This window comes from Agelaius phoeniceus, chromosome 35 (genome assembly GCF_051311805.1).
Source record: "Agelaius phoeniceus isolate bAgePho1 chromosome 35, bAgePho1.hap1, whole genome shotgun sequence".
NCBI classification, from domain to species: domain Eukaryota; kingdom Metazoa; phylum Chordata; class Aves; order Passeriformes; family Icteridae; genus Agelaius; species Agelaius phoeniceus.
In genome coordinates, this window is record NC_135299.1 from 3,295,599 (window position 1) to 3,311,507 (window position 15,909).

A 15,909-nucleotide genomic window follows, 5' to 3' on the forward strand; every position below is an offset into this window, starting at 1 on the left:
GCGTCCTTCCATTCCTCCTCCGCCCCCGTTAATTAACGGTAATTAACTGGGGGCACGGGCCCAGCACCGAGCCCCGGGATGCCGCCCCCCCCCCCACCCTTCCTCTTTCCCGGCTCTTCCCAACCGCTGGAATGCTGGAGCCGCCTCCCCACCGCTGGAATGCGGCCCCCCCCCGCGGCGGCTCCGGCCCCACAAAGGGGGGTCTGTCCTGGCCGGGACGGGGGCGGGGGGAGGACCCCAGGGGCCGGGAGAATGGGATCCTGCCAACCCCAGCCGGGCTGGGACCTGATCGGGCCCCTCAATCCCGTCTGCACCTCGAAAACCTCAAACCCAAATCCTCTTCTTGCACCCCGAAAAGCCCCTCCCCAATTCCCCTCCTGAACCCCAATCCCCTCCCTGCACCCCAACGCCCCCTGCACAATAACCCGCACCCGAAACCGGCCCTGCACCCCAAAACCCTCTTTGCACCCTATTTCCTCTCTCCCTTCAATAACCCCCACCCCAACGGCCCCCAAAACCCCTGTACACCAATTCCTCCCCTTGAAACGAGCTCCCCCCGCAGGGGCCTCGCAAGGGAGGGGTTTGGGGTCCCTGCAGCCCCTGGGGAGCCCATCCCGAGACTCCGTGGGGTCCCTTGAGCCCCTCCGAACCAACATCCCCCGGCCGGAGTTTGGGAGTCCCGTGTGCTGAGGATCCCCTTTCCCACCTAATCTGGGGGTTCCGTGGGGGGGTCTCAGCCTCCCCTTTCTCCTTGACTTTGGGGGTCCCCATGGGGTGGGTCTAGCCCCCCCCTTACCCCCCGAGTTTGGGGGTCCCGGGGGCCCGCGGGAGCGGGTTAACGGGGAGGACGGTAGGAGGAGGAGGAGGAGGATGAAGAGGAGAGGGCGGGGGCAGCGCCAGGAAGGTGCCGGGGGGGGCTCGGGAGGAAATTTGGGGGATCCTGGAAGTGAGAAAGGGGGAAACTGAGGAACCGTCAGCAGAGGGAGGTGTCACCCCGTGTGTCCCCCCTGTGTCCCTCCCCTTGTGTCCCCTGTGATCCTCCCGGTGTCCCGTCCCCGTGTCCCCCCCGTGTCCCCCCGTGTGTCTCCTCTGTGTGTCTCCCGTGTCTCCTCCTTGGCTCCCGTATGTCCCTCCCGGTGTCCCCTCCCCGTGGCCACACGTGTCGTTCCCGTGTCGTCCCCCCCGTGTCCCCCCCGTGTCCCTGTCCCCCCCCGGCACGGGAAGCGGCTCCGGGCTCGCGGAAACGGCCCCTCCCCGCGCGCCTTCGGCCACGGAGCCGCTCGCGGGACCCGCGGGGAGCCCCGAGAGCCCCCCGGGAGCGCCTGGCACCCCCCGAGGTCCCCGCGGAGCCCCCCCATGAAGCCCCCCGGGGCTGTGGGGACGCTGCTGCGCGCGCTCGGCCGCCGCGATGGCCCCGACACGGTAGGAGCGGGGGGAGGTCCCCGTGGGGGGGGTCCCGCGGGGTGGGGACCCCCTCGGCGGGGAAGGGGGGGCTGGGGGCGTGGGGAGAAGCGGGGGGACCCCCCCCGTGGCGCCCCCGCGGGGTTCCCGCTCCAGCCGCCCCCTCCCCACGCGTGACGCTGGGTGACCTCGGAGGGCGGGGGGGGCAAAGTCGAGTCTGACCCTCCCCCTCCCCCTGCCGCCCCTCCCCATATTTTCCCACGCTCACCCCTCGCTTCCACTTTCCCTTTTCCCCCATTTTCCCCCATTTTCCCACTTTTTCCCGTTTTTCCCACGCCCCTCCCTCCCCGCCCACGCCCCCCCCGCTGCCCCCTCCCCCCGCTCACGCTCCGACGCCCCTCCCCCTCCGTGGGAACGGCGGGGTCGTCCCAGGGGTCGCCGTTTCCTGGGCTGGTCCGGCCCCGCTTCCTGCGGGACGCGCTGTCCGTGGCCCGAGGCCAGAGGGGCCGGGGAGGACACGGGGGGGACACGCGGGACGACACCGGGGAGGGGACACGGGGAGGAAGGCGAGAGGACCCTGGCGGACACGGGTGGGACATGAGCGACATGGGGGGGACCCGGGGGGACACGAGAGAGAGCGGGGCTGCCGGGGGAGGGACCGGGAATTCCGGGAGGGGCAAGCGGGGGGGACGCGGGGACACGGGGGTGGCGCGGGGAGTGACATGTGGGACACGAGGGGCTCACGGAAGGGACATGGGAGACACGGAGGTGGCACAGGGACGATGTGGGGGGGACAGGAGCGGGATCCGAGAGAGGACACAGGGGAGGACGGGGGGGGCACGGGGGAATATTGGGGGTGACAAGAGGGGGACATGGTGGAGACACATGCGGGGACACGTGTGGCGCCATGGAGGGGACACGGGTGACACGGAGGAGACGCGGAGTGGTCAGTGGGAAGTCATGGAGGGAACATGGGGGACAGAAGGAGGGACACGGGTGACACCGAGGGGACACGGGGGTGACACCTGGGGACGTGTGAGGGGTCAGAGGAGGACGGGGGCTATGCTGGGGGGCGACACGAGGGGACACAGAGTGACACGGTGGGAACTGGGTGGGACTGGGGGCCGTACACGGGGGGGTCACCGAGGGGACCCGGGGAGGACACGGGGGGGTTCACGAAAGAGACACAGAGAGTGACAAGGGGGGAGGACAAGGAGGGGACACGAGAGGTGACATCGGGGAGGACATGGGGGGACACGAGAGGCGACATCGGGGGAGACATGGGGGGACAAAAATGGGATCCGGGAGGGTGGTGAGGGTGACACAGAAGTGACGCGAGAGGTCGTGGCAGTGGCACGGGGAGGACGCGGGGGACAAGCGGTGACCCCGCCGTGTCCCCCCAGCCGAGGCCGTCCCCAGCCGCCCCCCACGCGTTCCGCGAGCGGAGCCTGCGCCGGGGGGCGCCCTGCGGGGGCTGCGGGACCCCCCTGGGACCCCACGGGCTCGTGTGCAGAGGTGACACCCCCGGGACACCCCTGGGACACCCCTGGGTCACACCGGGGGGGCTGGATGGGATGGTGGGGGGTTACTGGGGCCAGTGGAGGTACTGGGCAGCTCCTGGGGGCACTGGGAGGGCACTGGGAGGGCACTGGGCAGTTACTGGAGCACTGGGGGGGCACTGGGAGGGCACTGGGCAGTTACTGGGAGCACTGGGGGGGCACTGGGCAGTTACTGGAGCACTGGGGGGGGCACTGGGAGGGCACTGGGCAGTTACTGGGAGCACTGGGAGGGCACTGGGCAGTTAATAGGAGCAATGGGGGGTTCCTTGGGTGGTTACTGGGGGCACTGGGGAGTTCACTGGAGGCAGTGGGCGGTTACTGGGGATACTGGGAGGTTGCTGGGGCAGGGGAGGGTGGGGAAGGGGGGGGTACTGGGGGCCCTGGGGGTCCCTGATGTCGCCGTTGTCCCCCACAGTTTGCAAAGTCGCCGCCCACAAGAGATGTGAGAGCAAGGTAGGACGGGGGGGCGTCACTCATGGCGGGGGGGGCCCTTTTGGGGCTGGGGTCCCATTTGGGATGATCCCCGTATCCTCCTCCAGGTGACGGCTCCGTGCCAACCTCTGCCCCCGCCTGAGCTGGTGAGTGGGGGGGGGCGCGACCTCCCCGAAGCCGCCGGGCAGGACCCGAGACCCCCCCAAATCCCCCTCGAGACCCCCAGACCCCTCGGACACGACCCGAACTCCCGAAGCATCCCCGGGCAGGACCCCCGAACTCCCCTCGGGACCCCCAAACTCCCCAGGCAGGATCAGGGACCCCACGGAAGGGGTGAAACCACCCCAAGCCCCCCCGAGCAGGAGACGGGACCCCGCACCTCGGGAACCCCAAACGCCCATGTCAGGACCGGGCACCCCCGATATTCCCGCTGAACCCTAAACCCCCCAAATCCCCCTCGGGACCCCCCGGGCCGGACGCTGCCCCTCCCCGGTGCTCGGGCCCCCCAGACCCCGCTGTGTCCCTGCAGAGGCGGAACACGGCCCCGGTGCGGCGCAGCGAGCGCGTGGTGAGAGCCCCGAGACCCCCGGAACCCCAAAACCTCCTGGACTCGCTGAGCCCCTCGTGACCCCTAACCCCTCCCTGTATTCCCAGTCCCCCTCCCGGGAACCCCCCAATATCCCCCCTGGGACTCCCAAAACCCCCTGACCCTCCCCAGGAGTTGGGGACCCCCGACCCCTCCCACCCCTGACATCCCCGTGACCCTGCGGTGTTTTGGGGACCCCTCTGACACCCCCCTTGGCCCCCCCTTACCCATCCATGACCCCTCCCGACCCCTCCGAACCCCCCTCATGTTTTGGGGACCTCCCTGCCCCTCCTCGTGTTATGGGGACACCCCAGGTACCCCCGACCCTCCCTTGATTCCCTCCACCCCTCTCTATTTTGGGGACCCCCCCTGACCCCCCTCCTTTGCCCCCCCTTCCCCACCCCCGTCTTTGGGGACAGCCCTTAACTCCCCCCGTGCTTTGGGACCCCCCCTGAGCCCCTTTTGCCCCCCTCGTTTTTGGGGCTCCCCGGGACCCTCCAGGGCTCCTCGCTCGACAGCGCCCCCCAGCGGAGCACCCTGCCCAGGTACAGGGTTTTGGGGGTGCTGGGGGGTCTGGGGGAATTTGGGGCGATCCCAAGAGGTTTTGGGGTGCTGGGCGGGTCTGGGGGAATCTGGGGGAGATCCCAAGAGGTTTTGGGTGTACTGGGGGGAGTCTGGGGAATCTGGGGAGATCCCAAGAGGTTTTGGGGTGTACTGGGGGGAGTCTGGGGGAATCTGGGGGAGATCCCAAGAGGTTTTGGGGCCCTGGGGGGTCGCGGGGAGGGTTGGGGTGCTGGGCGGGATTTAGGGCGCTGAGGGTGAGGTTCCCCCGGCGCGTTGGGGGTTCTGGGGGTGCCCCCCCCCGTCCTGAGCCGCTGCCTCCCCCCAGGACCCCCCGAGCCCCCAGCCCCGAGGCCGCGCCCCTGCCCCCGCTGGACCTGGCGTTCGTCACCGAGCGGATCCTGAGCGTGGCCCTGCCGGGGGGCGAGGGGGGGCCCGGGGCGCACCTGCGGCACCTGGCGCGGCTGCTGGGGGCGCGGCACGGCCCCAACTACACCGTGAGCCTGGGGGGCACCTACAGGGCAGCTGGGGCTGCTGGGGGGCAGCTGGGGGGTAACTGGGCTGCTGGGGGGGTAACTGGGGTGCTTGGGGGCAGCTGGGACTGTCAGGGGGGTACTGGGGCTGCTGGGGACAGAGTACTGGGGCTGCTGGGGGGTAACTGGGGCTGCTGGGTGGCAGCTGGGGCTGCTGGGGGGGGGGCAACAACTGGGGCAACTGGAGCAAATGGGGCTGCTGGGGGGGCAAGTGAGGCAACTGGGGCAACAGCTGGGGCATCTGGAGGGCTCTGGGGGCACTGGGAGCCCTGGGGGTGGGTAGGACACGGGGGAGCCGGGGGTGGTGGGGCTGGGATCTGGGGGTTCCAGGGCAGTTTTGGGGCGCTCCCGGTGGGTCCGGACTCCCCCCGACCCCGCGGTGCCCCCGCAGATCTTCAACCTGGCCGAGAAGTGCCGCGACCTCCCGCGCCTGAACCCCAAAGTGAGGGGGGGTCCGGGGGTCCCGCGGGTTTGGGGGGTCCTGGGGCCGGTCCCACGGGGTTAGGAGGGGGTGGGGGATGGGTGGGGGTTCCCTGGGGGGTTGCGGGGGTCTCGAGGGGTGAAGAGGGTCTCGGGGGATGGAGTTGGGGTCTCGGGGGCCTCCCGGTGGGTTTGGGGTGCCCCCGGTGGGTTTGGGCTGTCCCGGTAGGTTTGGGGTCCCTCGCGGTGTTTGGGGGTCCCGGTGGATTTGGGGGTGTCCGGTGGGTTCGAGGTCCCCGCGGTGTTTGCGGTGTCCCGGTGGGTTTGGGGTGTCCCGGTGGGTTCGGGGTCCCGCGGTGTTTGGGGTGTCCCGGGGGTTTTGGGGTCCCCCGCGGTGTTTGGGGTGCCCCCGGTGGGTTTGGGGTGTCCCGGTGGTTTCGGGTCCCCCGCGGTGTTTGGGGTGTCCCGGGGTTTTGGGGGTCCCCCGCGGTGTTTGGGGTGCCGGCTCTGAGCCCCCCCCCCCCAGGTGCTGGATTTCGGGTGGCCGGACCTGCTCGCCCCCCCCCTGGAGCTGCTCTGCTCCGTCTGCAAAGCGCTCGAGGGGTGTCTGGGGGGGCACCCCCGCAACGTGGCCGTGCTGCTCTGCAAGGTGGGGCCGGGGGGGGCTGGGGGGGCATCTCGTGGGGTCGGGGGGGCTGCGGACAGCGGGGAGGGGGCGCGGAGGGGGCTGGGGGACGGGGAGGGGCGCGGGGGGCACTGGGGGGGCACTGGGGCAGGGAGGGGCACTGGGGGGGCACTGGGAGGCACTGGGAGGGGCACTGGGGGCAGGGAGGGGCACTGGGGGGGCACTGGGGGTCCCTGGGATGCGCTCGGGGCTGTGGGGGGCACTGGGTGGTGCTGGGGAGACTCTGGGAGACACTTGGGGGGGCTCTCGGAGCCATGGGGGGTACTGGGAGGTACTGGGGGGTACCGCGGGGTTCTGAGGCTCCTCCCCTGTCCCGTCCCGTCCCCCAGGGCAGCAAGGCCCCAGTCGGGGTGGTCGTGGGGGCGTTTCTGCACTACAGCGACGTGTGGGGCAGGTGAGGGGGGGCGGGGGGACTTTGGGGGGACCGAGGGGGGTAAGGGGGGACTTGGAGGCTTTTGGGGATAATGGGGGCTGGTGGGGGTTTATGGGGGGTTGGGGGGCAGGGCGGGGGTCCCGGGAGGGGGGGGAGTGCAGGGTGTCCTGGGGGGGTCAAGGGGCCGTGGGAGGATTGGGACTGTGGAGAAATCCTGCGGGGTTTGGGGGAGTCTTGGGGGTCCCGGGGGTTCGCGGGGTCTTTGAGGGTACCTTAACCCCCTTTTCCTGCCCCCAGCCCCGAGCAGGCACTGAACGCTCTGAGCATGAGGAGATTCTGCGAGGAGAAACTGGGGGGGGTCCTGCAGCCCTCCCAGCGCAGGTGGGGGAGCTGGGGGAGGCCATGGCGGGATTTGGGGTGTTTTGGGGGTGATTTGGGGCAAAGGTTTTTGGGGTGGTTTTGAGGGGTTTTGGGGGGTGTTTTGGGGTGTCTCTTCTGGTGACTTTTGGGTGCTTTTGGGACGGCTTTTAGTGTTCTAGGGGTAACTTCTGGTGTGGTTTAGGGTGATTTTTGGGATGGTTTTAGGGTGATTCTTAGGGCTGATGTTTTGGGGGTGGTTTTGAGGTTATTTTTGGCGTGGTTTCAGTTGGTGTTTGGGCTCGTTTCGAGGGGATTTTTGGCATGGTTTTGGTGTGGAGTTGGGGCGGTTTTGGGGTTCCACCTGTGCCCCATCCTCCCAGGTACACGGAGGATTTTGGGGCGCTGCTCTCGGGGCGGCTCCGCCTGAACAGCTCTCCCCAGTTCCTGCACCACGTCCTGCTGCCCCCCCTGCCTGCCTACGACCCCCCCGACGGTCAGTTTGGGGTGGGGGGAAGGACTCCAGCACACCCCCAGGGCCGCCAGTAATCCCCCTGTGCCCCCCCTAGGTTGCCGCCCCTTCCTCAAGATCTACCAATCGCTGCAGCTCGTCTACACCTCGGGGGTCTAGTGAGTGACCCCCCCCCCCAAACCTGACCTCCCCTGCACCTCGGGGGGGTCCGGGAGCCTCCCAAACCTCGCCCCCCCCCCCCGTGCCGTGCCTGCTGGGGGCATCCCGGCCCGTCCCCCACCCCTCCCATCCCCCACTGTGCCTGTTTGGGGGTCCTGGGGCACCCCCAAAGCTCACAGCCCCGCCCCCCCAACCTGACCTGCACACCCGACCCCCCCCCTTTGAGGGGTGCAGGGACTCCCCCCAATTTCCCCCAGTGCTCTGTGGATGCTGAGGTTTCAGAGGGTACCCACAATCCTGACACACCCCCCAAAATGATTGCCCCAAACGTGCCCCCCCGAACCCTGCCCCCCCAATGCCCCCCCTTTCCCCGCAGCCCCCCCCAAACCCTGACCCCCCAAACCCTGACCCCCCTTTCCCCAGCAGCCCCCCCAAACCCTGACCCCCCAAACCGTGACCCCCCCTTTTCCTCAGCAGCCCCCCAATGCCCCCCTTTCCCCGCAGCCCCCCCCAAACCCTGACCCCTCAACCCTGACCCCCCTTTCCCCAGCAGCCCCCCCAAACCCTGACCCCCCAAACCGTGACCCCCCCTTTTCCTCAGCAGCCCCCCAATGCCCCCCCTTTCCCCGCAGCCCCCCCCACACCCTGACCCCCCCCTTTCCCCGCAGCCCCCCCGCCTCGCAGTCTCTCTGTGTCACCCTGGAACCGGCGCTGCTGCTCAAGGGGGACGTGATGGTGAGGGGGAGCCGCGGGGAGGGGGGACCCCCGCCCTCTGTGTGTGACCCCCGCCCACCTGTGCGAGCCCCCCGCCCACCTGTGCCCCTCCCCCCCCAGGTGCGCTGTTACCACCGGCGGCGGGGGGGGCGCGAGGCGATTTTTGGGGTTCAGTTCCACACGGGGACCCTGCGCGGGCCCCGCCTGAGGCTGCGCCGGGACGAGCTGGACCTGGCCTGGCAAGGTGGGGGCACGGGGGGGGGCACGGGCCGGGAGAGCCGGGGCGGTGCGGGGCTGGGGGGGCGCGGGAGCACAGGGGGGGTTTGGGGTGCTCAGGGGGCTGGGGGTGCTTGGGGTTGGGGTTGAGGTATAGTGTTTGGGTTTGGGTTAGGGTTAGGGTTAGAGTTTGGGTTAGGCTTAGGGTTTAGCGTTAGGGTTAGGCTTACGGTTAGGTTTAGGCTTAGGGTTCAACATTAAGTTTAGGGTTGGGGTTAGTGTTTAGGTTTAGTCTTTGGGTTAGGATTAGGGTTTGGGTAAAGGTTGTTTTAGGGTTAGGGTTAAGGTTTGGTTAGTGTTAGGGTTTAGTGTTAGGGTTATGGTTAATGTTAGGGTGACTCAGAATTTATCTGGAGGGTTGCATGGGTGGATTTGGGGTCACAAATAACAGGAACGCCCCCAGTTCCCCCATGCCCCCCCCCGACGAAAGCAAGCAGGGCGGTGCTGGGGAATTGGGGTGTGCAGGTTGGGGGGTGAGGGCTGGGAATGGCACCACCGGGGGTGCAGGTTATGAGGACCCCCCCACCTCCACCCTGCCAAACGCTCCTGCTGATCCCCCCAGACCAGCGCTTCCCCCCCGACGCCACCGTCGAGTTCATCTTCTCCTCAGGCCCCGAGAGGGTCGAAGGTGGGTTTCGGGGTTTTGGGGGGCAGAGAGAAGCAGGGGTTCCCCGCTGTTCCCCCCTGACCTCTCACCCCTGCTGGCCCTTCCCAGGCTGGGTCGCCCCCCGCGGCCCCCCCACCACCCCTATTGATTATGGGGTGCAGGACCCCGCAGTGCGGCGCGACTCCTTTGAGGAGCCCTGGGACAGCCCCGAGGGTGAGTGGGGGGTCCGGGCAGGAATTGGGGTACGGGAGGAGGGACCCTGTGACTGGGGTTTTGGGGGGTGCAGGGGGGTCTGAGGGTGCTGGAGGGTGCTGGGCTGTCCTGGGGCATCAGGGGTGGGTGCATAGGAGGGTTTGGGGGGCCGAGGGGACTTTGGGGGTGCACGGGGGGCTTTGGGGGAGGCCAGGGGGTCCCCCCTTCAACGGGGGAGTTGAAGGCCTGGAGAAAATGCCAGTGGGTACTGGGGGTGCCCGTGGGGCTCTGGGGGGCAACGTGGGTGTACGGGGGGGTGTCCCCATGGCCTGAAGGGGTGCGGGAGAACACGGAGGGTCCCGTGGGGGTTTGGGGGTCCGGGTGGAGGGGGGGTTTGACCGCCCTTCTTCTGCCCAGAGCCCTCCCACACCTGGGGTCCCCTGGATGGCAGCCCCTACGCCCGCGTGCAGAAGAAGGGGGGTCCCTCCTCCCACGGGGGGGACTCTGACTCCCCGCCCCCCCCCGGAGCCCCCCGCGGCCCCCCCACGGCCGCCGAGCGCCGGGAGCTGGAGCAGCTGCTGGGGGGGTTCGGGGTTAGGGGGGGCCGCGAGAGCCCCGGCCCGGGGGAGGAGCCCCCCGACACCCCCGAAGCGCTTGGGACCCCCACAGCCTATGGGAGCCCCGAAGCACTTGGGAGCCCAGCGCCCTACCGGAATCCATTACCCTACAGGACCCCGATATCCCACGGGAGCCCCCCCTTCCATGAGACTCCCCCATCCCACGGGACACCACCATCCCACGGGACACCGCTGTCCTATGGGACCCCAATATCCCATAAGACCCCCCTATCCCACGGGACCCCCCCATTCCATGGGACCCCTGCTCCCCACAGCCCCCCTGGGACCCTGACACCCCACGGCTTCCCCACATCCTGTGGGGCCCCCAAACCCCAGGGGTCCCCCACACCCTATGACCCCTCAAAGCCCTACAGGACCCTGACACCCCATGGCCCCCCAGCACCCCAGGGGTCCCCAACTTCCTTCGGGATCCTGGCACCTCATAGCCCCCCAGCATCCCCCGAGACCCCAATATCCCACGGGGTCCCCGTGTCTTATGGCACCCCGATATCCCACAGGACCCCAATATGCCGGGGGTCCCCAACATTCCACGGGACCCCACTTTCCCAGGACACCCTGTTGCCCAACAGCACCTTGGGATCCCAGGGTACCTTCACATTCCAGGGCTCGCTGCTGCCCTACAGCCCCCCAGCGTCCCACGGGACCCCCACATCCCTGGACACCCCGACTCCATATGGCACCCCAACATCTCAGGGGTCCCCTTCACCCTATGGGACCCCAAAATCCTACGGGACCCCCCCATCTCATGGATCCCCAACACCCCAGGGCCCCCACACTCCCCAGAACCCCACCCCAGCCCAGAAGTCCCTGGTGTCCTACAGCCCCCCAATAGCCCACGGGACCCCACTGATCCACGAGACCCTGACACCCTATGGGACCCCAACATCCCAGGAGAGCCCAGCCCCCCACAGCCCCCCGACATCCTACAGCCCCCCAAAACCCCACGGCACCCCGGCATCCCCCGGGCTCCCCATCTCCCACATCACCCCGATATCCGAGGGACTCCCAGCCCCCCACGGGACTCCCATGTCCCATGGCCCCCCCGCATCCCTCAGCCCCCCGGGAGCCCACGGGACCCCCTCACTGCACAGCCCCCCCGCATCCCACGGGATCGCAGCACCCCAGAGCCCCCCCTGTGCCGCTCACAGCCTCCCGGTGTCCCCCACCCCCCCGAGCCCTTGGGCCCCTCCTAGCACCTGGGCCCCCCCGTGCCCCCCCCTGTGCCGCCGAGCCAGCCTGGCCTCCTCCCGGGACCCCCCAAAACGGGGGGTGCAACGCTCGCTGTCCGAGGGGTTCCCCCCGTGGGGAAGCTACGGGCGCCCCGTGGCGGGGGGGTACCTGCTTTTGGGGGAGCTCCCGCCCCTCTGCCCCTGCCAGGACTGCCAGGGCTGGGGGGGCATCTCCCCGCTCCCCACCCGCCCCATTTACGGCGGGCACGGCTGGGGGGACCCCGCCGCGCCGCCTCCGGAGCCCCCAAATTGCCCCCACTGCGGCCGCCCGGGGCTGGGACCGGAGCGGGACCCCCCCCCCGGAAAAGGGGGCTACGACCCCCCCGCCGTGGGGGAGCCCCAGGAGCCGACAGGTAACGATGGGGGCGCGAAGGGGTTAATGGGGGCGCTGGGGGGTGTTTGGGGTTTGGGGGGATCTAAAAGGGCTTGGGGTGGGTTATGGGGCATTAAAGGGAGTTGGGGGGGGGGGGTCTTGGGGGAGATCGTGGGAGGTCAAAGGGTCCGTGGGGAGGTCTGGAGGGGTCGAGGGGGGACTGAGGGGGGGTCTGAAGGGACTGGGGGGTTCTGGGGAGGGGTCGTGACCACTGAGGGGCTTGGGGGGGAGGAGGGCTTGGGGGAGCTGAGGCGTAAACTGAGGGAGGCTGGGGGATTTGGGGGGATTAAAGGGGTACCCGGGGGAGTTGGGGAGTGCCGGGGGAATGGAGCCACGGGGGCAGGTCTGTGGAGGCCCCCCCAGAGGGTTTTTGGGGGTCTCCCCTCTCTTTGTGCCCCCCCCAGGACGGCGGAGCCCCATTGAGGGGACCCTCTGGCCGGGCCCCCCCCGCGCCCCCTCCCCCGGCAGCGGCACCCCCGGCTCCCCCCCGCCCCCGCAGCCGCCCCTGCCCGAGAAGCGGCACCCCCCGGCCCCGGGGGGGCCCCGGGACCCCTCCTCACCCCAGCGCAGCCCAGGGGGGACCCAGGGACCCCCCTCAGCGGGGGAGGGGCCGGGCGGGACCCCCCCCGGGGGCACCTTCGTGCAGGACACGAGCAAGTTCTGGTACAAACCGGGGCTGTCCCGGAGGAAGGTACGGGGTGGGGGGGGGGGGGGGGGGACGCGGATGGAAGGGATGGGTTTGGGGGGGGTCTTGTGGGTTTTCAGGGGGGATTGAGGGGCTGGGGGGGCTTGAGGGGGATCGGGGGAGCATGGGGGGGTCAGTGGGGGGGTCAGCGAGGGGAGGTCAGTGGGGGGGGGGGGGGGGGTCAGTGGGTGCTGGGGGTGTCTGTGGGGAGCACCGGGGGGTTCGGGAGGGATCTATGGGCGGAGTCATGGGTGAGGTCTATGGGTGGCTTGGAGGGTTAAACAGGGGGGTTGGTGGGGTTCCCCCCCTGTGACCCCCCCGTGTCTCCCCAGCCGTGGCGCTGCTCAAGGCGGCCCCTCCCGGCTCGTTCCTCGTCCGCCGCAGCAGCAGCTTCCGGGGGCCTTCGGGCTCGCGCTCAGGGTGGGGGTCCCGCCCCCCCGCGCCACCTCCAGAGCGGGTATGGACCCCTCCGAGCGCCCCCGAACCCCACAGACCCCCCTGCATGCCCCAAATCCACTTCCTCCCTATGGAATACTGGGGGGGGGTGTCTCGGGCGTCTCCCAGGGCTCTGACACCCCCAACATCCTGGGACCCCTGAAAATCCCCCCAAATTCCCCACCAGCAGCCCCCAAATCTACCCAGAGACTCCCCCCCGCCCCGCAGTTCTGGGGGGCCGTGGGGGGTTGGACACCCCCAGCACCCCCCGAACCCTCCCGGACCCCCCCATGGACACCCCCTGGAGGGGCGGGGGGGATCTCGGGCGTCTCGCTGGCGTCTGACGCCCCCCGGTCCCCCAGGGGACCCCCAGGAGCAGCTGGTCCGGCACTTCCTGATCGAGACGGGCCCGCGGGGGGTCAAAATCCGGGGGTGCCCCGAGGAGCCCTACTTTGGTGAGGGGGGGCTCGGGGGGTCTGGGGGGAGGGGGAATGGGGAGGTGGGTGGTAGGGGCTGTGGGGGTCAGTGGGGTCTCAAGGGGAACTCGGGGGGGGCTCAGGGGGGTCGGGGTGGGGGGGTTGGGGTCCGAGGGAATCTGTGGGGGCTTCGGGCAGTCCGTGGGGGTTTTGGGGTGCCCTGACCCCTCTTCCCCCCCAGGGAGCCTGCCAGCGCTGGTACTGCAGCACTCCATCACCCCCATCTCACTTCCCTGCACCCTCCGCATCCCCCATGCAGGTAGGCACCCCAAAAACTGCGGGAACACCCCAAACCCCCACAGGAACCCCCCCTCCAACTGCGGGTACACCTTCCCAACCCCTTCCCGGGACACACAAAAGCCCCCGGGAGAAAACCAAAGCCATGGGATGCCCCAAAAACCCCGCGGAGACACCCCAAAACCCCAGGGAACCCCCCAAAAGCTCCCCAGGGAAACTCCCAAAACTCCCCTGGGAAACCTCCAAAACCCACAAGGGAACACCTCAAAACCCGCGGGGACACCCCAAAACCCCCACGTGGACCCCCTGAACATCCGCTGGGACGCCCCAAAACCGCGGAAACCCCAAAACCGCAGGAGCCCCCAAAATTGCGGGGACACCCCCAAACAGTGGAGACCGCCCCGAAAAGCTGATGGGACGCCTCAGAGACTCCTCCAGCCCCAAAATCCCCCCAGAGTCCTCCCAAACTCCCCCAGCCCCTCCATGTCCCCGGCCGCCCCCCCACCCTGAGCCTTCCTCCCCAGAGCTGCAGGAGGAGCCCCCGGAGCCGCCGGGACCCCCCAATGTCAGCACGGCCGGAGCCCTCCTGAGGCAGGGGGCAGGTGGGGCTGGGCACTGGGGGCACTGGAGTGGGGGGCACTGGGATGGGAGGGGCACTGGGGCACTGCAGGCACGGGAATTGGGGCACCATGAGGGGTTGGCATTGGGACAGGGGGTACTGCGGGGGCAGGTCCCGGTTTTGGGGAGCTTGGACCCGGTTTTGGGGTGCTGGTCCTGGTTTTGGGGTGCTGGTCCCAGTTTTGAGGAGTTTGGTCCGAGTTTTGAGGAGGTTGGGCCCAGTTTTGGGGAGCCTGGTCCCGGTTTTGGGGAGGTTGGGTCCGGTTTGGGGGTGCTTATCCAAATTTTGGGGAGGCTGGTCCTGGTTTTGGGGTGCTGGTCCTGGTTTGGGCAGCTCTCCCTGTTGCCCCCCAGCCTGCTCTGTGCTGTTCCTGGGCTCGGTGGGCACCGAGGCCCTGACTGGGCCCCAGGCCGTGGCCAAGGCCGTGGGGTCCCTCCTGGAGGGGGCCCCAAGCGCGGGGGGGTCCCCCCGGCCCCCCCCCAGCCCCGTGCACTTCAAGGTGTCGGTGCAGGGGATCACCCTGACGGACCGGCAGCGCAAGTGAGGCACCCCTGAACCCCCCCCAACCCCAAACCCAGACCCCTCTGACCCTCCCCATCCCAAACCCAGACCCCCCTAATTCCCCCCAGCCCAAACCTAGACCACTCTGACCCCCCACCCCAAACCCCGACCCTCCCCAAACCTCCCAGCCCCCACACCTGGGCCCCTTCAAACCGAGATCCCCCCCAAACACCGACCCCCCCAAACCTCCCAGCCCCCCAAACCCCAAAACCTCAAATGCCCCAAAGCCCCGTCCTGAACCAGCAACCCCTGCAAACCCCGAATCCCCCAAACCCCGAATCCCCCCCAAAACCAACCCCGGCCTCCCTCGGAACCCCTCGGCACCCACCGACCCTGCCCTGCCCCCCACACCCCCCCTCACCCCGTGCTCCCCCCGGTGCCCCCCCCAGACTCTTTTTCCGCCGGCACTACCCCGTGAGCAGCGTCACCCACTGCGGCACCGACCCGCAGGAGCGCCGGTGAGCGGGGGCACGGGGGCACGGGGGGGGGCACGGCGGGGAACCCCAACCTCCCAAACCCTCTCACACCTCCCAACCCCTCCAACCACCCCCAGGTGGGCGAACCCCGACGGGACCACGGCCAGGTAGGCGGGGAGACCCCCAGAACTCGACCCCCGGGAAGGAGAGGGGGCACAGCTCTAACTCTGGCTCGCCCCTCCCCCCCCGCCGGCCCCCCCAGGATTTTCGGGTTCGTGGCGAAGCAGGCGGGGGCCCCGGGGGGGGGCAACGCGTGCCACGTGTTCGCGGAGCTGGACCCGGAGCAGCCAGCAGGGGCCATCGTCACCTTCGTTACCAAAGTCCTGCTGGGGACACGGCACTGAGGGACACTGGGGACCGCCCCCGCACCCCAAAAACCACCTGGGCAGGGGGGGCTCGGGGGCACCCTCCAAACCCAGCGGGACTCCCCCCGCCACTCTTCACGGAGGTCCTGCTGGGGACACGAAACTGAGGGACCCCCAGAATCCCCTGGGACCTCCAAAACACCCTGGAGTCCCCTGTGCCAAGGGGGGGGACAGGGGGACACACATAACCAAGCCCCCCCCCTCCATCATCACCTTCATCACCATGGTCTTGAACACCCCCAAACCCCCCAAAACCACCCCCGGCTCCCCCAAACCCTCCCAGACACCCCCGATTTGAGGGAGCACAAGGGGACCCCCATAATTGTCCTTCCCACCATCTTAAGCACCAAAGTCCTACTGGGGATCCCCAAACTCCCCCTTAAACCCCCCCCCGACACCCCTCCAAATACTCTCCAGACCCTCCAACCACCCTTGAAGGACCCCAAACACCCTCAAGTGAAGAAGTGGAGATTGGTAGAAAAGGAGGC

At 69.2% G+C, this 15,909-nt stretch overlaps 1 protein-coding gene across 3 annotated transcripts; it reads left to right on the plus strand.

The window, feature by feature from the left end:
- The first annotated feature begins 921 nt into the window (after positions 1–921).
- Positions 922–15,822, plus strand: TNS2 (tensin 2). Of its 3 annotated transcripts, none has more exons than XM_077192724.1 (27): positions 922–1,422; positions 2,805–2,916; positions 3,376–3,413; positions 3,500–3,538; positions 3,922–3,960; positions 4,480–4,523; positions 4,868–5,036; positions 5,464–5,514; positions 6,019–6,141; positions 6,507–6,571; positions 6,848–6,931; positions 7,291–7,403; positions 7,477–7,537; positions 8,207–8,273; positions 8,373–8,496; positions 9,091–9,156; positions 9,244–9,348; positions 9,745–11,547; positions 11,972–12,230; positions 12,585–12,709; positions 13,050–13,142; positions 13,345–13,422; positions 13,925–14,002; positions 14,373–14,559; positions 14,970–15,038; positions 15,134–15,163; positions 15,259–15,822. In XM_077192724.1, the coding sequence occupies exons 1-27, from the start codon at positions 1,357–1,359 to the stop codon at positions 15,398–15,400; spliced, it is 4,230 nt and encodes a 1,409-aa protein (XP_077048839.1). In that variant the 5' UTR covers positions 922–1,356; the 3' UTR covers positions 15,401–15,822. The 3 variants fall into 3 exon arrangements, with proteins under 3 accessions (XP_077048839.1, XP_077048838.1, XP_077048840.1); XM_077192723.1 differs by lacking the exon at positions 922–1,422 and adding an exon at positions 2,051–2,169; XM_077192725.1 differs by lacking the exon at positions 922–1,422 and adding an exon at positions 2,252–2,347.
- Positions 15,823–15,909: the final 87 nt, after the last annotated feature.